This window comes from Schistocerca americana, chromosome X (genome assembly GCF_021461395.2).
Source record: "Schistocerca americana isolate TAMUIC-IGC-003095 chromosome X, iqSchAmer2.1, whole genome shotgun sequence".
In the NCBI taxonomy this organism is placed as follows: Eukaryota; Metazoa; Arthropoda; class Insecta; order Orthoptera; family Acrididae; genus Schistocerca; species Schistocerca americana.
Window position 1 is genome coordinate 725,549,415 of NC_060130.1, and position 21,867 is coordinate 725,571,281.

Consider the following 21,867-nt stretch of genomic DNA (forward strand, 5'->3'; position numbering starts at 1 on the left):
TTCTGCCAGTTATCTGTTCATTGTCCCTTTGATAATTGTACCAATAATAAACATTATACATTATAAAAATTGTTTCTGAAGTTTACACACTACCAAGACACACAGTATACCATGATGAGCTAAAACACTATGACCACCTGCTTAATAGCATACTGGTCCATCTTTGAAATGCATTATAACAGTGATTCTGCATGGCATCATTTTAACTGGTCTTTCATAGTTTTCTGGAGGTATGTTGCACAATATGCCTGTGCATACATCACAATTTCCTGTAAATTATATATCAATTGCTTGAGAATGTGCAGCTGGTGCCTGATAGCATCAGAGGTTTGTTCCATTGGATTAAGATCTGCCGAATTTGATTGTGAAGGCATAAATGCGAGATTACTGTCATGCTTCTCAAACTTCTGTAAGAAAGATTGTGGCCTTGTGACAAGGACGACTGGAAGATGATGCTGCCACTGGGGAAAATGTCAAGCATGAAGGGATGCATATGGTCAACAATAATGTCAATGTAGTCCACAGCTGTCATGGTGCTTTCTATTGAGCAACTGTTCACGTGAATAATGTCATATCTGGACACAGTCAGTGACATACTGTAACAAGAGATGTGGGTCATTCAGCCTGGTGACACATTTCCGTTGGTTCACAGTACTGTCTTGATCACATACCCTCTACAATCATAATTGACAGTGTCACTGTGTCAGCATGGGAGCATATAGGGGTTGTTTGCTGATGTGTTCAAAATTGTGTGCCGAAAAGTGTGCTCTGAAACACTTGTCTGCACCTTCAGTGTACTGTCAGGTCTGCCACAGATCACCACCCTTGTTGCTTTACCCCCTGTGGGTCCGGGGCTAGAATAGGCCCGAGGTATTCCTGCCTGTCGTAAGAGGCAACTAAAACGAGTCTCTCACGTTTTGGCCTTTATGTGATGGTCCCCTGTAGGATTTGACCTCCATTTTCAAAATTTTCCTGAAGAGCGAGCCAATTCGGGAAGGCCACCTTACATGGTGCATCGTGTCCATTATGCATTGAGATATTTAGCCCACTTTCTCGTCGTCACATTGCAGTCCCACCCATTCTCCATCTTCTGGGCGAGGACATCTTCCTGAGTGTTTTCCACCATGCACTATGCAGTGTCACTTTCTGTGCCGACAGTGACCATGGACTTCTTTGCACTTCATATCCAGCACGGTAGCCAGTCCGTTGTGGTGGGTCCACCATGTACCCTGTTAGCTGTAGCCCCCTGACAACACAGGGATCGCTGTGCTGATGCCAGCACCATAAAGTCCCTATGTATGCCAAGGAATAGATGCCCGTCACTGGGGCATCGGGACTCCCGGCAATGGCCATGCTGCCAGGTGGCCTTTGTTGCGGCTGGGTGGCGCCCATGGGGAGGGCCCCTGGTCAGAGTGGGTGGCATCAGGGCAGATGACACACCATGAAATGTAGTATGTCATCTCTTTGTGGTGGTCTGCCACCAGTAGTCTCTAAGTGGGCAAAGTCTAACTTCAATGCTAAGAAATAAAACCCTAAGTCATTCCCCGCCCTGGCCACACCTTGGAAGGAACATCAGGCTAAGGATGGCAGTGAAGCTTATTCGCTCCAGTACCTCATATGTATGAGAGTTGATGGGGAATCTTTCATGTCCATGAAACCTCAGTTTTATGTGGAGCATTTGGAGGACAAGTTTGGGGAGGTGGAGGGCTTGTCCAAAATGCGCTCTGGGTCAGTTTTGATAAAAACAGCATCCTCCGCCCAGTCACAGGCATTACTCGCTTGTGGCAAGTTGGAAAATGTTTGTTACTGTCACACCTCATAAGAGTTTAAATATGGTCCACAGGGACCTTCTTTTGCAGTCTGACGACGAGTTGCACTCCAATTTAGAGCAGCGAGGTGTTCATTTCTCATTATATCTGTAGAAGAGTGTAAGGTTGTGGACTGGGTGTGGGAGAGTGATTCTTTGGTGGAAGTGGTGTGAAGGTGCAGAAGATGAAGGTAGCTCGCAGTGACAATTTTTTGACTTCTGTGTGGGATAGGTGAAGGTACGGTGCCCACAGGATGTAGCAGTAACAGTTGGTGAATCTCTGGCTGGGGCTGGCTGTCATTGGTGTGCCCGAGTCTGCACTTTCATCAGTATAGGGCTCAGCAGCAACCTTGCCAACAGCCCTTCATACTGCCTCATTGCTGTGTCAGGTGGCAGTGCACCTACTCTCATATATGTGCGGTCTGGATGAGCCGACCTGGTGGTGGCCTGAGCTCAAACCTGAGAGCAGTGGCTGGCACTATTAAACCCCAGCTGGTTCGCATCAGAGAAGACATTAACCCAGCCCCCAGCCCATCCAGGCTGCAGCTAGACCCCTGGCTGACAGTCCCATCATGGTGACAGAAGAATGGTGGTGGCCTTTCAGTGGCAGGCAACATGCAACGGGCACCGATTCAAAGCCCAGCTTTGCAACAGGCCCAGCATGGCCGGCCGGCCAATTTTTATACTTGACAAAGCGGGTTTTGTAGCAGTTAAGGTCTTGTATGCAGCATACCAAACTCATTGAAATGGCTTAAAATGCTTGTTATGACCCCAGCACCTGGGTTATAGTTACAGAACTGCTGGTGTCGTGTAAATGTTGAGCCAGCAGGTGTCAACAAGCAAGTTTATGGCAAGTGAGGCAATGTGTCAGGGTTGCCCTTAAACTGTTACACTCCCCCTAAGTGTAAAATGGTGACACAAGTTGGGAGTTGCAGTTTTACATTAACCAGAGCTGTAATTTCAGTTGTTTGATAATGTTTTTTTTTCTGTGTTCCAAACTTCTTCATTTACTCTCTTTGCACATAAGGGTTAGAAAACATAACCCATTGTCCATTGTAATACATGGATAGCTTGCTTTTTGCTTTTTGCACGCCCTCCAGTGGCTCCAGGGTTTTCGTATTTATTTGAAAAACAGTGTAGTGTACAGTAGCGCCATTGCTGTCAACCATTTTATCGACCCTCGTATCGTACAGGCTTTTGTTTGTTTGGTTAGAACAGCTCAGTGTCAGTTAGACCGTCAGTGAGAGAGCACTTAGATTTCCTGCTGCTAATAAAGCGAGCACACCATTCGTTTGTTGCATTTTTTTAAGAGCTGCAAACAGGAGTGACTGCAGTAATGGTTAGGAACTGTGATTGTTGTGTACAGATGCGAGCTGAGCTGGCGACCCTTCATTCACAGCTCTAGGCTGCTTTGGCTTCCGACACACAGCTTGAGGCTGCTGCCAAGGGGCATCACTGTGGGGGATCGAATACGGGGATGCGAGGGACGTCGAGCACGTCCCACGTGTCCTCCGATCGGTCCACTGCTGTGGCCGTCACGAGTACTGTGTGCACTGAGGTTGACCCCTCACCCGTGCTTGAGTGGGAGATCATTCCAAAGTCTGGCAGGCAGTGAAAAACTTTCCAAGTGGCCGATCATAGGGCCTCCCCAGTTCGTTTGACGAACAGGTTTCGGGTGTTATCTGTGGTCAGGAGTCCACTACACACAGGAGGCGGCTACACAGGTAGCAGGGGCTGTTTGGAAGGGACTGGGTGGTTTTTTAGGTTAGAGGGTCTCGGGGAACCACAGAAGGTACGTCCGTCTAAAAGTGGGCAGGTAAAACACAGTGAGGCAGTTGTGGAAACGATTGGTCTTGTAGTTGTAAATTGTCGTAGCTGTGTTGGGAAAGAACCAGAGCTCCAAGCCCTAATAGAAAGTTTAGAATATCAAACAACTGAAAGAGTATTTTTATTACTCCATCCCAAACAAGGACATCAGAACAGGCCTTGAAAATTAGATATCTGTCTTTGTTTTAGCTTCTGGGACTGAATTTGATTTCTGTGCATGTTTACTCTGTGGTCAGCCTGCTCATGTCATGTAGAGATCAATTGATATATTATGTGCCAGATACGAAACTTACAACTTATTTGTAATTTGTGCCAGTAATTCCAGATTCTTGCAAATTGGAGTTGGTGTTCCTTCACAGATAACATTGATGTTGAGTAGGTGGTTTGTCTATGTCTCTCTGTGTGTTTCTTTTAGTTTTTTTCCTCTCATACCCCAGAGTTATTTAATATCCATGTTTGGCTTTCAGTATGAGATGGGAGTTATCACAGCCGATGGTGTGGAGGTTATAGGACCTGTTGATGTTAAAGGCAACTGGGAAGTGGCACATATGATAAGGTAAGTTACGTATCAAGTTTCATAATAAAAATACCTAAAAATACAGATTTTTTCCCCCCAATTTACACTTGTACTTTGCTGGTTTAAACATGTGTACATGTGCTCTTAAAGATTAAGGGAACCAGACAAAAGCTGTTTCTAAACTCCAAAAATCAATCAATATCTCTCTCTCTCTCTCTCTCTCTCTCTCTCTCTCTCTCTCTCTCTCTCTCTTGCTTGTAGGTTCACTGTAGGGCTCATTACATTTTGTGCAAATTATGTAGCAATATTTGATTGCTACACTCGCTCACAAGTTATAGGAATTTAAATAAGCAAGCGCACCAGATATTGAAAAACAGTGAAGATTCTCAGTGTGCAGGGCTCCAGGCTGTAATGGAATTTAGATAACATTTTAATTTATTGCACTATGGAATTAGTCTCTCTCCTACCACTTTATTTTTTAGAATCCTTACTAAAGCAAATATTCCCATGTCACTGGTCACCAGGAAAGTGGAAGCCACTTCAGAGTGTAAAAGAGGTATAATGATGGATGAACAGAAATACAGAATATTCTAAGCTCAAACATCATACCTTCCTGGAGGAAAATGAGCTCCATTAAAAAGAATCATTGTGGGTTAAAAAAAACATTCAAATGAAACACTTATTTGCAAAATATCATGTAAAATAATAAATGCAGGTGGAAGGCATTTAATATTATACAATATTGTCATCAAATAACATATGGAGTATCTTCCTGATTTTTTTGGCCAGTTCAATGATTTTTTGACAAATAAAATCCAGTATGCTATGCTCATGGGAATATGTTAAAAAGAAATGAAAGCCACATCAGATTTATTCCAGAGAAGTGCAATGGAAATGCTTATGTTCTCAATACACACAAACAATCTACCAGAGTGAGTCGGCAATGCTGTGCTAGTTCATTAGCACTGCTGCCTACAAAAAATTGTTCAGTAAGTCTGACAGCTGACATGAAAGGATGACGGTAATTAACATTGCACTTATCTAGTAGGATACTGGGAAAGCAATATTGTATCCACAAAACTACAAATCTAAGTGAAGCTGGTATCTGTACAGCTACCGTTGGGTAGAGGATAAATATTTGAGGAATGCCGTGTAACAGTTTTTCTGCCTCCATATCTCGCATAATGTTTTGTGAAAATAAAATGAGAGATCAATATATATTCTGAAGCATAGAGGCAGTCAGCTTAACTTCACTATATACACAAATAGCATAGAACCGAATGTCAGTGACATATGAAAAATATCTTCTGGCACACAAAGCACAGTTGTGTGCAGAGTATTTATGGTGATGTAGAAAATCCTCAAAATTGTCCGATGAGATCTTGGCCCTTGTGCTTTGTCCCAGAAAATTAGTGAAAACTGAAACTAGCAAATGTCTAATTTGTTGAGCAGTTCAGCATAAACAAGCTCTAGATCTGTTTGTAAACCTCAGCAGAGTTAATGTATCATGCAGCGTGGTAGTACAGTGGTAGCCAAAAATCTAAGTGAAGCTGGTATCTGTACAGCTATCATTGGTGATCTTACAGCTCTTGAGGAATGAAGTTATGATGAAATCTAGACCTTTTGCTGCTTACAGGCGTTGATAAATATTAATGGGGACAGTTGAAAAATGTGTGCCCCGACCTTTCGCTGCTTGCAGGCGTTGGTAAATATTAATGGGCACAGTTGAAAAATGTGTGCCCTGACCAGTCCAGCACACATTTTTCAACTGTCCCCATTAATATTTATCAATGCCTGTAAGCAGTGAAAGGTTTAGATTTCATTATAACTTCATTCCTCGAGAGCTGCAAGATCACCAATAATATATGTACAGATACCATCTTCATATAGATAAGGCTTGCCAGCCAATGATTGTCTTCAGTGCGGATGCACTCAAATTGCCCAAACTCTTACAGGAAACGGTAGATTGACAGCCGCGAGTAATGAGTATGGTGGACAGGGGCACTAGAAATGTAGTGCGTGGACAGGAAGTTGGAAAGTGTGGGTCTCATGGGGAGCGTGCCAGAGATAAGTCCCTGCGGTCGCACTATCATCTGTGTCCTCGGTGGCTCAGTTGGATAGAGCGTCTTCCATGTAAGCAGGAGGTCCTGGGTTCGAGTCCCGGTCGGGGCACACATTTTTCAACTGTTCCCGTTGATATTTATCAACGCCTGTAAGTAATGAAAGGTCTAGATTTCATTACAAATCTAAGTGTGACCATTGTGATCCATGTTCAATCGTAAGATTTTTTTCTGTCGCTCATCACGTCTTTTACTTCTGACAATGTTTGTTACTGTGAAAAATGTTGAGTTGCACCTTAGTTCAATGTCATTGTTAAGCAGTAGATCCCCATATAAATCTGGCTAGGTGTCAGTTCAAAGGTCGAAGAATGGCAAGTGTGTGTGATCTCCAGTAGGACCATGCTTAGTAAAGCTCTGGTGTTGAGACTAACCTTTGGGTTGATGACAGCTGAATCTCAATAAAATTTAATTAAAAAAATGATGGGTGCTGAAGAACTTCACAGAATTGCAGAATTTTAAGCAATGTTTTGGGCATACCACATCAGGATGTTTGTGTATTACAAAATAAAGTTCTCTGGGAAGGTTCTGTGTTGCCTAATTTCACCTTTTATGGTCATAAAAGAAATTTTTTTTACAAAAAGCTTGAACATATGTCATCTAAATGTTGTAAGAGTTAACCCTTTCACTGCTGTGGATGTGTACACATGTCCCACTCTGCCATTGCCCAGGTGCTGTGGACTTGTATAGGTGTACCGCTTGGATTTTGTCACAGTGCTATTGATATCTGTACGCATGCTGAGTCACCAACCTCTCACTGTCTGGGGATGAACTGCTTCCATATCTCGGTGAACAGAAAAGTTTCAAGTATTTATCATACTCTTCGCGCGTGCTATCTTTGCAAAAACTTTGTATTCATCTTGAACCATTTATGAAATATGATGATCATTATAACCATGTAATTCCTGATTTTCAGGGACAGAAATGAGCACGATTCAAATGACCACCCATTGGATATAAAAATCAATAACTTGAGAACATAATGAGATATTGTTCTGTGGTCAATTTTAAATAAAATTTTGATATGTTATGTTAATTTCATATACTTCAGTATATGAACTAAAATCAAAAGTTGACATAACGAGTTTTTACCTCTGCAAACTCTTTAAAATGGTGTGCAATATTTCACTTAATTTGATGCAGCACGGTATGGCGAATAATGAAAAGATATTCAGTCCATTAGCGAATGGAGGTATCAGATTGTAAGGGTGCAAAAATCAAAATTTTTCAGCAAATAGTTTTCTTAAGATAAGTGTAGTATCGTAGCATGTTGATATTGCTGGATCCAGCACCTCGAAGATTCGTGTGGGTGCCACAAGCGGCTCTTTCAGCATCACTACCATTGAAGAACCTCCAGACTGCTGACTAATGAAGAATGCCAGGACGGTATTATAAGCAGTGGGCACCTGGGCCCAGTCTTCTATTTCAGCGTTGCTTCTAGTCGAGATTATTTCTACCTGCTAGTTGATGCTGAATGTTACAGAGTTGTTGATAGTTAGATCTATCGGCAAACATTCAGTATACCTAAGACACGCCTATGCTGGACCTCTGGTTATAGCTAGTCACATCTACTACAAACTGTCAGCAGTGAAATATTTCTTTCATACAAGTTGAGTAAAATATATTTATTTAAAGTGCACTTGTGTCAACTAATGGTTTGCTTGCCTGTCCAGATTTCTAAGACAACAGATCCCATTGGCCACCTCCCACCCATTTACAATTAGCAATGAGGACGTAACATTTGACTCCTCAGAACGTAAGTTACCAACTCGCACCGTAACAAAAAGTGTGTTGTAATGGGTGGAACATAATTTCTCAGCTTAGGTATTGGCATTTGACGAGCAGTACAGCCACAACAAAGCCATGCTCAGGACAGAATGTCGAGAGCACGTCTTTAGCAGCAAATGTGTTAAAACAGATATTCATATCTCCAGATAAGCCATTGATTTAGAATTACTTGCTGTATAGTGTGCTGCAGTATCCATTGCAACAAATAGGATACGGCTTACAATATTGCCTCATAATTCACATATTTTGGTATGTCTCTGATCTACATAAATAAAGGGCAACTGGTTTGTATATGCAAAGGATGTTGAAGTTGTCAGTGTATTTTTATTGCAGAATTCAATCAACCCCACTTGCAGTGCAGGTGCTTAAAGTCACTCTCAAAGGGCAAACTTGTCAAGAAGTCTGTGTTTTAGAAAACTTGAGTGACTGGTATAATACATATCACCAATTTTATTGTTATTAGTAAATAAACAGAAAGCACGGAAACAGGTGTTCAGAGCTAAGTAAATCACATGTAGCGACTGGAAACAATGAAAAATGAAACAGAATCAATTATTACACCATTAAAGAGTAATTAATCCCTTTGATATGAACAAATTTAAAGGATGATTATGAAGACGGGTGTACATTGCGTTAGTTGTTCTGTCACCAGGTCTTTCGGGTGTGGCAAATTTTCTGACAAATTAAAATGCTAGTTATTGAAACCACCTTATAAAAAGGATGGAAGGGATAGTGGGACAATTACCAGACAATTTCTTTCCTACCAGTGTTTTCAAGTTTTTGAGAAAGCGATGTGTACCTCTGCACATCTAATTTGCTGTCGGCCCTTCTGTTTGGCTTCGGGAAAGGAGTATTCAAAGAAAATGCTATTTTTTGTGTGTGAGATACTAGCAGGGCTAAACAATAGTTTGAGGACAGTTGGTATTTTTCTTTGATGTAACAAAAGCATCCCCCAATAAACTGTGAACCTTGGCAAGGGGGAGTGGTTTGTGTGCCTGTGTGATACAGATAGCTGTAGTAGAGCTGCAACCTTATCAGAGGGGTAACTGTGGAGAGGCCAGACAAACATTTGGCTCTTGAAGAGGGGCCCAACCTTTTCAGTAGCTAGGGGGGAAGGTGGGTGGCACCAGTCTGGATTATTGACTGATGTTGCCTTAAAACATTAGGCATCATGGCCCTGCTATGTTGGTACAGTGACCAGCTAAAAACAAGGGAAAACTATAGTCATTATATGTCCTGGGAACATACAGATCTACTGTGTTGCTTAACAATGGTGGTGTCCTTTTTGTTAAAATATTCAGGAGGCTGTTGTTGTGGTGTCACTGCCAGACACCACACTTGCTAGGTGGTAGCCTTTAAATCGGCCGCGGCCCGTTAGTATACGTCGGACCCGTGTGTCGCCACTATCGGTGATTGCAGACCGAGCGCCGCCACACGGCAGGTCTAGAGAGACTTCCTAGCACTCGCCCCAGTTGTACAGCCGACTTTGCTAGCGATGGTTCACTGACAAATTACGCTCTCATTTGCCGAGACAATAGTTAGCATAGCCTTCAGCTACGTCATTTGCTAAGACCGAGCAAGGCGCCATTATCAATTGCTATTTATCTTGTGATGCATGTACCTTCAGACCGATGTTCACCAATTATGGATTAAAGTTAAGTATTCCAGAAGCTACGTACTATTTTTGCTACTATAAAGACCTTGTCCTGTTCCAGACCTCACACCATCCTGCGTGAGCTTAAACGCACGCCCTTCGGCCTCCTGTCCTAGTGGATTGGCTGTCTTGCCAGTCCACAAAAGTTGTAATCAGGAGAAATATAAAAATAGTGTTGAGTAAAGGTAGTTGCAAAGATCTCTAGGCTTTGTTATGTCACCATTCCATACACATGCTGGAAAAGGTACTAGGATGTATATTGTGCACAGAATGCAACTGTATGAAAATGCATGAAAGTAAATATCAAGTTCATAAATGATGATCAGTGGCAGTCCTGTATATGTCAAGCATTTAGCAGAAAACTGTTTAAAGGACACTCTAACACTTTGGGAAAAGGTAATAAATACAGTTAAAGAAGATCTAGCTGCAGTTTGTTTGAACATGAACTTCTGAAAAAACACACAATAGTGATGGGAATAACTATCTGCCGATTGCTAAGATGTAAGTCATCTCAGTGTTCTTTAGGTGTCGCAGGAAGAGGAAGTTAATGTTCTAAAAGTGGATTTGGCTACATCGCATTTGGAATATGAAGACCATATGAAGAAATATGTAGTAGTAAAGATAAAACTGACAACAGAGAGTGATAAACACATAACTGGTGTATCGTGTTCATTTGTGGCTACAAATGCCAATAACCACCACCTCATTATTATGAACAAGGATTGTGACTCTAGTGCTAAAAAAAAAAAAACACAAACTTCCAGGAATAATGTGTGTCCCGCCAGTGATGAAATGCAATCCCAACTGTAGTATAACTCCATCGTCACACATCTCACGCTTTTCTACACAATGGAAAACTAAATTGCTAGCTAAATACAGTGGCAATTCAAATAAAAAAGAATGAGGCAATAAACACAATGTGTTGTTTTTGGTGGACAGTCACAGCAGGACACTAACTAGTGTATTAAATGACATAAAAAGTGGCATTGCAGATGCTGGAAGCATAACACTGGGAGCAAAGAAGAATGCTGGCCTAGAAGACATCAGCCAAAATAAAATAATGGAGCAAGAAATTATATTGTGCATTCAAGTGGCTCCAACAATGTGGCATGTAATGAAACAGGTGCCTGTACTACAGCTATAGAAATGTTCTTATAACATAACCAATCAAAAAATCCTGTTTTTTGTTAACAATACTCTACAGATATGAGTTAACTTAAAATGAATACTCTGATCATACAACTTTGTTCACAGTATATTTGTGACATTATAGCTGTAAGCTATATTGATCACACTCTGCTTATCAGACATGGGATACATTTAAATTACAAAGGAAAACTACTTCTGTGTGAACAGGTTGACAGAATAATTGAAGAAAATACTCAGAAACAAATAAAAGAATCAGTTCAGCAAATTGTACAGTTGACGAGCATTCTCTCTCTCTCTCTCTCTCTCTCTCTCTCTCTCTCTCTCTCTCTCTCTCTCTCTCTATCTCTCTTTCTCTTTTTCCAGAATACTGTAAGCCTTTAGTTCCATAGTCCTCACAGAATTCAAGTATTTCATGTGAAAAACAGGCTCCTGATGGCTTAGAGAGAAAGCAAATCACATGCAAATTACTTACCCTCATGCAAGTCGTCATTTGTAGTATTTGGAATAAATTAGAAGAGTTGGAACACTTTTCTAAGGTAAAAAAAATTGTTTTGTTGTGTGTCTCAGAAGATTGGCTTACAGAAAATCAAGTAGATTTTTTAAATACCTAATGAAGTACATTGTGGCAGCAATAATGTGTAGCAGTGGAAGAAATGGAGGGGCTACAATATTTATCACACTATGTATAAAATTTTCTAAAATAGAAGAAAGCTGGTACTATTCTGAATTAAATGGAGAATGTAGTTGTGTAACACTGATTGACCAGACTATCATAACTGTTAGTTTGTATAGACCTCCAAATGGTGATGTTAATTTCTTTTTTGATAAATTTGAATGAATGATATGAGAAATTTTAAAACCTAAAACAGATATTGCAATATATGATGACCTCAACATAGAGCTGTCAGGCTCATCTGAGCCTAACTCAGAAATTTTTAAATGTACGGAGATCACTAAAGTTATATTGTACTAACAATAGCCCTGCATTTGGGAATGCCTGTTTGGACAATATTATAGTTTAATATCTCAAGAGACCTGTACAATGTCCGCATAGCAGATGAACGTTTCTGAGATCATGATCATCTGCTCCTAACAAACCATTATGCACAGTCAGATAATGATTGTGTGGCTGCAAACAAGAAGCAGAACATGGCACAGGTTAGAGGTTAGAAAGAGGAATTTATTAGGTTATTTATTGACTGCCTGGAAAATGCAAATTGGACCTTTCTTAATGAGTACAGTGTTGACAAATCAACTGTTGAAACTGTAATACTTTCTTAAAGACACATATTGGCTTTTGGTACTCTTGCTTTCCACTGAAAAGAAACATTACCAAACCAAACAGAAAAGGTAATCAGCTTGCTCATATCAGGGAAAAGATACTTTAACTGCACAAAATGTATTAAAAAAAAAAAAATGGCAGAGAGTGGTGTTATATTTCTTGTAAAGCTTACGTGGAAAAAAAGAGCCAAACTTCAACTTACCAACCAAGCTGTCTGTGAAAATGACATTGAAAGAGCTCCCAACAAATGCAAGGCTGCTTGGGATATAACATAAGAATTCGCTTCTGCGTAGACTAATGACGTTCTGCTCAGACACCTTGTCATCAATGTAAAACTTACCAGTAAATGTGATCAAACAGCAAATAATCTGAATCTGAAAGGTTCTGAACAAGAGTGGCATTCTACATTTCAGTGTGTGAAATGTTATATTTGTTAATCGGGTCGCTAGGTTACAGAATTTTAAAAAGGAAATGGATAGATTGAAGTAATAGCGGAAATAAACTAAATGCTGTGGTAGAAAGAACAAGACTTATGATCAGGTCATTACTGTGCTGCTTACACTAAATAAAGTTGGATAACTAAGGAGTAAGTCTGATAATGAATAAGAAAATAGGAATAACATAGTGAATGCATTATCTTTGCCAACATAGGTGCGGAGTGAACACCCAGCCAACGAAATAGTAACAGTTGATAAATTTCTACTGGCTCTGCAGATGAATATATTGAAAGAAAGGATGATGGGATTATTCAGGTAGTTAAAGTAAACTAAAATTTGTGATTAGAGACTGAAATTTGATACTAAGAAAAAGACAAGAAGGAAAATAGAAATCAGATGGAAACTGGAGGAGAGGAACAGAAAGGAAACCCACCTGATAGTATTTTGCGCTGAGCACAATATAATAATTGCTGTATTTAAAAAAAAAAAAGATATAAGGTTGTATATATGTGGAAGAGAGTGAGAGACACCGGAAGGTTTCAAATAATGGTAACTGATTACATAGACAGATTTTATATCTGCAAAACAGTTCCAGAGAAAGATATGGGCTCTGGCCACAATTTATTGGTTATGAACTGCAGATTAAAACTGAAGAACTAGTAAAAAAGTGGGAATTTAAGGCGACTGGACTTGGATAAGCTGAATGAACAAAAAAATTTTGAGAGCTTCAAAAGGAGTGTTAGACAACAGTTAATGAAACAATGGCAAGGAACACAGTGGAAGATAAATAGTTAGCCATGAGAGATGAAATAGTGAAGACAGCATATGATCAAATAGGAAAAAAGGCAAGGCCAAGTAGAAGTACAACAAAGTATAACAAAAGAGGTATTGAAAGTATCTGATGAGAGGAGAAGGTATGAAACTGTAGAAGGTGGAGGCGGCGAAAGAAAATAGACATCTGAAACATGATATTGACCTTAAGGGCAAACTGTAAACCAGGAATTGCTAGAGTACAGATGCAGGCCAGTAGAAGAAAAGCTAAAAGCTGCTTACAGAAAGAATTAAGACCCCTTCAGAGAAAAGAGGAACATCTATATGAATATGAAATACCCTTGTGGCACATCAGCATTAAGCAAAGAAGGGAAGGCTGAAAGTTGGAAGGGATACGTAAAGGGTCTACATAAGGAAAACATACTGAAAAATAATCTTATAGAAAGAGGAGAGAAAGTAGATGATTAAATGGGAGATACGGTACTGTGAGATATTGGACAGTGCTCTGAAAGACAAGTGCAATATCCTCTGACTTCAAGAATAATGTAATAAATCTTATTCCACAGAAGGCAGGTGCAGACAGTTGTGAATATTACCAAACAATTTTAACAGGTCATAGTTGCAAAAGACTGACACAAATTATTGACTGACAAATGGAAAAATTGGTAGAAGCTGATTTTAGGGAAGATCAGTTTGGGTTCAAAAGAAAAAATGGCTCATTGGTGTGATGAATGGCAGCTTGTGATAAATGTAGAAGAATGTAATGTTTGAATACAGCATTATTGGGGGTAATGTTACAAAGCGATATGAAATGAAATGAAATGAAATGAAATGAGCATGTCAGTTTGGTAGTAGGGAAGTCAAATGTTCGACTCTTGTTTTATTGGAGAATTTTGGAAAAGTGTGCCTCATTCATAAAGGAGACAGTGTATAGAATGCAAATGTGACACAGTCTTGAGTACTGTTAGTGTTTGAGATACCCAAAAGGTTGGATTAACAGAAAAGATTGAAGCAATTCACAGGTGTGCTTCTAGATGTTTTACCAGTAGTTACGATCAGCACGCAAGTATGACGGACATTCTTCATGAACTCAAATGGAATTCCTGGAGGGAAGGCAACAGTCTGTGAACAAGACATTATTGTGGAAATTTAGAGAGCCATCATTGGAGGCTGACTGCACTTGTTGTGTGATGATATATTTTGGGGCAGCTCTGTGTATTCACCAGGAATATTCTTTGTCCAGGAGAAGTCGGACAGACTGATCTGTAGTATCAGTTCGCAAATTTTGTGTCGGTCGTTGTTAACGTTTCTTGAAATTCTAATTCTGCTGTCCTCTGTACAGATATTCCATTATGCGATTTCTTGTTGACAGTATTAACTAAATCAGAGAAAAAACTGCAGCATTCATTCAGCAAACACTAGAGGCTGAAATGATATGCACTTGGATGACACTTCAAGCATTGCACAGGACGGCATTGCACTATTCAGCAGGTTTCATTTTCAATAAGCTTTCCGCACAACTGAAAGAGTTAAATGATAATCCCAAGTTGAAAGTTTTTCTCTTTTTCCACACTCATATTCTGTACTGGAATTCTTTGCAAAAGTTGAGAACTTTGCTCTCTTATGTATTGTTCATCCATATACTGTCTCACAATTTTTCCTCTTTTATTACTACTTTAATTCCTTTGTTTATAAATTTTGTAATCATCATTCTGCGAACTAATTTCGTGACTTGTTACATGACCAAGTATAAATAAAAAATTAGGATATTATTTGACTGCTCAGTAAAAGGTGTGTGTATAGCTCAACTTTCAAAATATTCATTAATTTTACATTATCTAATCTATGAAGGATATGATCCAGTATCAAGAAGTACTGTTAAATTCGCTTATGAAGTATACCAAATTTGGGATTTTTTAAACTATCCCAGATTGTATTGTAATATAGTTGACAGGATAACAATCATTATTATATGATTAACAAGTGTTAGTGTTCAGGTGCTAGTAGGTCTGATGCTCACTGTGTAAGCTACCACTGACTACTGTTTGATAATTAATTGCTAGATAAGAACATAGAACAAGAAGAAGAAAACTAGAACAGCAGTCATCTGCATTTGGTTTTATCTAATCACAAATTTTTTCTGGATATTGTTACATTTGAATAGCAATATGCCAAGGAGGAAATAAAAACATAAATAATTGTATTTTATAATTACTTGCTGTAAACTTTTATGCCATTCAATTTTCATATTTTTTGTTGTTTTTGTGTGTGTGTGTGTGTGTGTGTGTGTGTGTGTGTGTGTGTGTGTGTGTGTGTGTTTAATTTTTTTTTTTGTGACAGAGCAAACCACTATCTTGTGACATATTGTCATACAGTCATTCCAGAAACAGTATTTTTCATATTTTTAGTGGCTTATGTGGTGTAATTGGTAAGAATTCATATTTCAGTTAATTTTTATTGTGCATTTTTTGGGAAATGGTTTGATGCACTTTTTGTATTACTAAGCAGGGGAGTCAGTTGGTGAGGTTGTGATGGAGAAAGTTTTCATAGTCCAATTACAATGAGTACTTTAATATTTTAAGAGAAAATATTACAAGTAAATTATATATGTAATACAAAAATGACATTTACACATTAAATATGGAACTTAAGAAACAGCTAAAGTTATTTAATTAGCATCAGTCTGTTGTTCAGACATCTTTATCCCTCATTAACAAATTAATACCTAAAAGTACTTCTTCCTTCTGTGAACAAGACCTGAATCCATTTTTTAATGTTGTTGCATGTATAAATTGCTGAAGAGTGATATGATTCAACAACTCAACATACATACATTTGAAAAGAGTAGGAATATACATATATATGGCCAGTGTCCAATGAGGCACCCAAAGGCTGTGTGTAAATTCTCGGTGCAGATGCAATGTCAACATTGCACCATATTGGCTAGATATGGAGGACAGGATATCTTAGAAGACTGTTGCAGGCATCTGCGCTGAAATGTCAGAGAGAGAGAGAGAGAGAGAGAGAGAGAAATTCCATGGGTTTATGGGTTTCATTTTGGAACCTGATTCTTCTAGCAGAAGGCTTTCTTTATTCTGTTTTCCTGTAGTCATTTCACAACACATATCTGCAAGTGGGAAATAAATCTGTTATGTCCAAACGTATTCTAAAAATCATATCTAAAATTAGTCTTATTGTCCTTCCCATAATCATAATGTTACACTACAATAAAATGTTAATTAATTTTCCTTCTTACTGTGAATAATTTCATGTCACTTTCAATGAAACATGGAATAATGAAAATTTTGTATTCTTATGAAAAGTTTTGCCAAAGAATTCTGAAGTATAAAGCAGAAGTGTTTTAATACTTACCAGAAATTATACTATTGTGAAACAATGGGTCCAAATGTCATGCTGTACACAATTAACGACAGTGTGACTAGAAGTTAAAGGCATGTATGAGCCAAGTAATCAGTATATGACATCTTTTTGCTCACAGTAGATTTACATGTAATAGGTGACTGGTAGCTCTCATCACTGAAGCAGCACAAAACAAAAGGTTCTGAAGTATGTATGAAAAGTACATCACCAGGCAGCAATAGAAGTAATTTTTCTGTTCAATAAATTGCGTCACTGTGCCACAAAGGTACAACACACCAAGCTGTTCTGTCAACACAGGACTTCTTTTTGCTTAAATTCATCATTGTGTTACCTAAAAATGTCGTACTCGAGATTGTGTAGCTCTTGAGTGTGTGGTGTCATGGGCAACTTTCATTGTAAAACTTGTAACAACATTGTGTGGTAATGTAACATTATTTTCTTACTGTGAACTTCCTACACGGTCCTAACTTGACTTTCTTGTAAATCTTACAGATCACATAAAATACATGCTTTGTGATTGAGAGAGAAATTACAGAATACTGGGAAATAATATTGCAGAGTTCCAGATTGTAAATGTGTGCATAAAGTATGCTTGCCATGAATGTGGAAAATTATAGAACAAGTATGTTTTTCAGTATTTTTGTCATAAACAAATCAGTGACCTACTGTGTTTTGATTGAAATCTTGAAGAAACTGCTTGCAGAGGTGTAAAAGAGATATACTGGAAGGTGCAGCTCAAAGGGCTGTGTTTTAGGAATACTAGTACAAAATAATTTTTTAGGTGGGGATGCAGTAGCAGTATGGTATAGTTAAATCTATTTTGGGGAAGACAGATGCCAGGCTGAAATTTTTTGTAAGGATCCTAATGAATTCTGGTCATTAAAGTATTACACAATAAAAAATCTCAGGAGGAATACAGGCTGTAGTATGAGAATAGACAAGCACTTTTGCTGCATTCTGCCTTCCTCTATATTGTAAGTTTTAAAATTTCACACCACGCTTTACCATAAAACTGTGATTAGTTGTGTATAATCTGTATTTATATAATTATCGTAGTGTCTTTATTTTCAGGGGCTATGAGTGATAACTGTATGCTGTTCCCCTGAGGCCATTCTTCATTTGGTTGTTAAGTGGTAAACTAAAATGATTTTTTTGTCAAACTTTCAATAAAGTGTTTTTTCCAACACAGTTATTTTATTTATAACAGTTATTAAAAATTATAATGATTTATACTTAGTTTTGTCACATTCATTGCTGAAGTAACAATCGTACTTGCCTCTAAAGTTTTTGATACTGGAAGTTTTAAAGGTTAACTGTAAAGAGCTTGTTCTGTAAGGGTCATTTTTATAAGAGTGGTATAAAATGATGACTTGTAAATAATATATATATGAAGTTCATTGATGGTGCCCTAAGCTTGGAATAAATGTTTGTACATTAAATATGAGCAAGCTAAGGGTGTACAAGCTAAAATCTTATTCTTACTATTCTTGTCTTTTTTCCCAAGTTATGACTGTTGTTTCAAAATTCTTCTTGTGATGTGTGGTTTTTGAAGAACCATAATTATCTATTAAAAGTATAGCAATGTATTGAAATGTTCTGAAAGGCACTGAATAGAAACTATGTACTTTGATGAGACAATACAAGCTATCAGTTTCCAAATAGTGCTCTTGAATACTAGGAAAAATCTTTTGCACAGATACAGTATGAACTAAATGAAGACGCTTAAGTAATATGTGAAATACAGTATTGATCTTTATTTGTACAAGGTGTATATGCCCTGGGAAATCCAGAAAAACCTGAGAATTTCTGCATCTGAAACAAAACTGAGAATTTTGCATTGTTTCAGTTTTCTGTCAAATTTTACTGTTAACTGATACTCTAACAAAGAATTTTACTTTAGCCCACTGCTGCAGAATTATACTGCAGCAATAAAACATAAATGAGAGAATAGTGCCAAAATAAAATTTTAGTTGCAAAGAAAATGCCCAATTTACAACAACAAAACACACATCGCACGCAAGTGTTTGCCAACAGCAAAATGTGTCAAAGGCTTTACAGCAAAGACCATGCAATACATCATAATGGCAAACTGCTTTAGATAAATGTGATGTCGCGATTACGATCATGGGAAAATATTGTAAATGGTGGTTTGAGAAGTATTACTTTCGAAGTAAATTTACTTTTATGCAAGATGAATTATGTTAATTGTGAAATTGTGAGAATGTGCAATGAATTTCTTAAATCGTGGAGCATTTGAAACTCGTTCAAAAAATTTCTTAACTCAAGGATCATTTGAATCTCATTCAAAACTCAACACTTTAAGGATCAACCACTTAGAAAAATTTTTGGCCCAGAAGACCAGTCATTAATGCCACTATTGAAAATTGTATAGGCACATCTGTGTTTGATATATCTTAAGAAAGGGTAACACACACTAAAAGATACCAAGCTTCAAGGTTAGTTTTTCACATTTATTTTAGTTCTTTCATAGATTTCAAATCATGCAATAGCAATGGCAGAAAGTACAATTATCCTTTAAAAAAAGTGTGAGGTGAGTTCTTGAGCAGTTTCATACATATTTGGCTTTTCTAGGGGAAAGTGAAAGTGCTCGACGGAACATATTCAACCAGGTCACCAACAAAATATTTGGTACACAGCAGTGAAATTTATAATCTTGCTTGTCAGAAATAGTTAGCTTGCTGCAATGTAATCTGTGATCTTAGGAGCTGGCCCAACCACACCCTCGGAAAAAAAAGAAAAATCAAAAAAAAGTTTTGACGATCAATATATGTGAAAGCTTAGCTTTTCTTGTCGCATTTGTGTAGTGAGATCACATGACAGAGCAATAATTGTCTGGTGAAAGAGCATCACAATCTTGATTTCAGTGCTTCAGAAACTACCGTGCTGTATCTGTTGGAATTAGTATTTATACTATTGTAATATGAAAACATGCAGTGTATGTTTTGCTGCACATCAAAGATCTTTGCAAAACACTTTTTTAAAATTATTTTTTAAGTGTTGGTAAGTTCTACGCTGGTGTATAAAACCTTCTTCATTCAAAGGATTGATAGGTTTTATAGCTCCATAGGAAATTATACTGTCACTTAACATGGGAAAAATGTACTTTCGTGTGGTGTGCACTGTATTTTCATCCAGGAAAAAGATTTTTACGTGGGGGGGAGAAAAGTGTATTTTTAACTGAGAAAAATCTGAGGGTGGTTCTTCCCCCCCACCCCCACCCACTCACTGTCCATGTATACACCATGTTTTCCACCTCGGTTAGTTACTTGCAAGTTCTGTCTGTGGATAATATTTGCAACCTTTCAATATGATATTGAACAAGTCAGTTTTATAATTACAGTACAGTTTCTCAGTTGAAAATACGGCAACATGCTGACCATTTACACGGTTTTCCTCTACTACATGTTCAGAAATTCTGCTGTGGAGAAGAGTAGTTGTCAAGCAGATATCATTTTGGATCTGTATTTGAAGTTAATAAAATTAACCTTGTGGCTCAGTGGTTAAATCCAGACATCTCGGGTTCGATCCCCAGTCAGTCCTAGGATTTTTGTGCGTCACTTACTGCTCCTCTCATGTCTGACAATGTTTGTTATTTTGAAAAATGCCAAGTCACACTGCTATTCAGAATCCGCATTAAACTGTAGGTCTTCCTATAGTTGGTTAAGTGAGGGCGGAGAAAGGTGATGATGTATCATCTCCAAACGGTGATATAGTTAAGCACTGTTGCATTCAAAACAATCCTCTGATTGATGTCAGCTGTACTTTATTATTCATGAGCAATGTTCTGGTAAGGCTGTGTTATTAAAGTAGTTTGATATCCACAGCATTAAGGTAATTATCAAGTGTACAAGTATTATTGAAAATGATAAATGTATATTTTAAAGCAAAGTTTTATTGTACCGTATTTACTCGAATCTAAGCAGCACCTAAAAAATTAGACTTGAAATCGAGGGAAAAAAAAAATTCCCGAATCTAAGCCGCACCTGAAATTTGAGACTCGAAATTAGAGAGGGGAGAAAAGTTTTAGGCCGCACCTCCAAATTGAAACAAAGTTGGTCCATTGTAATACGAGACACAATTTAGGTCAAATGAATGATGATACAGATACAGTAGTATGCTTCGAGTCGTAAGCTTAGCAGTTAAGCTTTACCAGGTAGCCATTGCTATGCGTCACGCGCTCCGTCCGTATTTATGCGGGTATCCTTCCTTTTTCACGTGCTTCATCCGATTTGAATTGATTGTTTATTTTTCTTTGATCTGATAAGCGCCGTTCTCTTTGTTATAGGTGTTTACGTCACCCTAAGCTGAAAATGCATTACTGTACTGTGTCATGCACTGTTTGTCGCATTCTGATAATGAGTGTTTACGGCCTGTCACCGCTCGCAGCATGGCTTGCTTTTGTGCACGCTACCGCTGCTTACAATTGGGAGAAAAAAAAATTAAAAAAAATGAGAGAGAGAGAGAGAGAGAGAGAGAGAGAGAGAGGAATCGTGTCATTGGCGAAACAACAGCAAGAGACTGCTATTTGTTGTTATTTACACTGCTGCTTTCTTTGATAATGATAAACAAGAACCAAATAATATACTGCTTATGATAGAAGTTCTGAACGAGAGTTTAGCGAAAATTTTTCTCCGTTTGAAAATCTTAGCAGACGCCTCTTTAGTACATAACATTCTGCACAGAAATTAGTCATCTTAGATTTATTAATCTAGTCAATTGCCGTGTTTCATTTCTGACTGTATCACTATTAGGCATAAGAATAATACGAATATAAACATGGCATGATATGTATATTCTTCCGCGTTTGCTGTTGTCTCACTCTAGTTTCATAGTGTATTAGGCAGACAGGATTTAAATGAGATACCAGCAAACACAAAACAATACATGGCAAAATGTTTATATTCGTATTATTCTTATGGTGAAGAGAATACTGCATGTGATTCACAGTTCATAAAAGTTCCTATTAGCAACCATCTCTTCTCACAGGTAGGAAAAAATTCAGAACGTAGAGTTGGCCATATTGACAAACATCCCAAACAATCTTGCCAGTCGGATTTTCGTAGTACATTGAAATGCTGCTACATTTGAAGGTGAACAATACGGAATTCGTATTCAC

The 21,867-nt window shown here is 38.2% G+C and overlaps 1 protein-coding gene across 1 annotated transcript in view; it reads left to right on the forward strand.

Moving 5' to 3' along the window:
• The window catches only part of LOC124556597 (proteasome subunit beta type-4-like), a 32,470-nt gene extending 14,556 nt beyond the window's left edge, over positions 1-17,914 (forward strand). Inside the window, exons 5-6 of the mRNA XM_047130563.1 lie at positions 4,102-4,190; positions 17,802-17,914. Coding sequence (XP_046986519.1) covers positions 4,102-4,190; positions 17,802-17,814 — 102 coding nt within the window. The 3' untranslated portion in view covers positions 17,815-17,914. The remainder of the gene's footprint in view (positions 1-4,101; positions 4,191-17,801) is intronic.
• Positions 17,915-21,867: the final 3,953 nt, after the last annotated feature.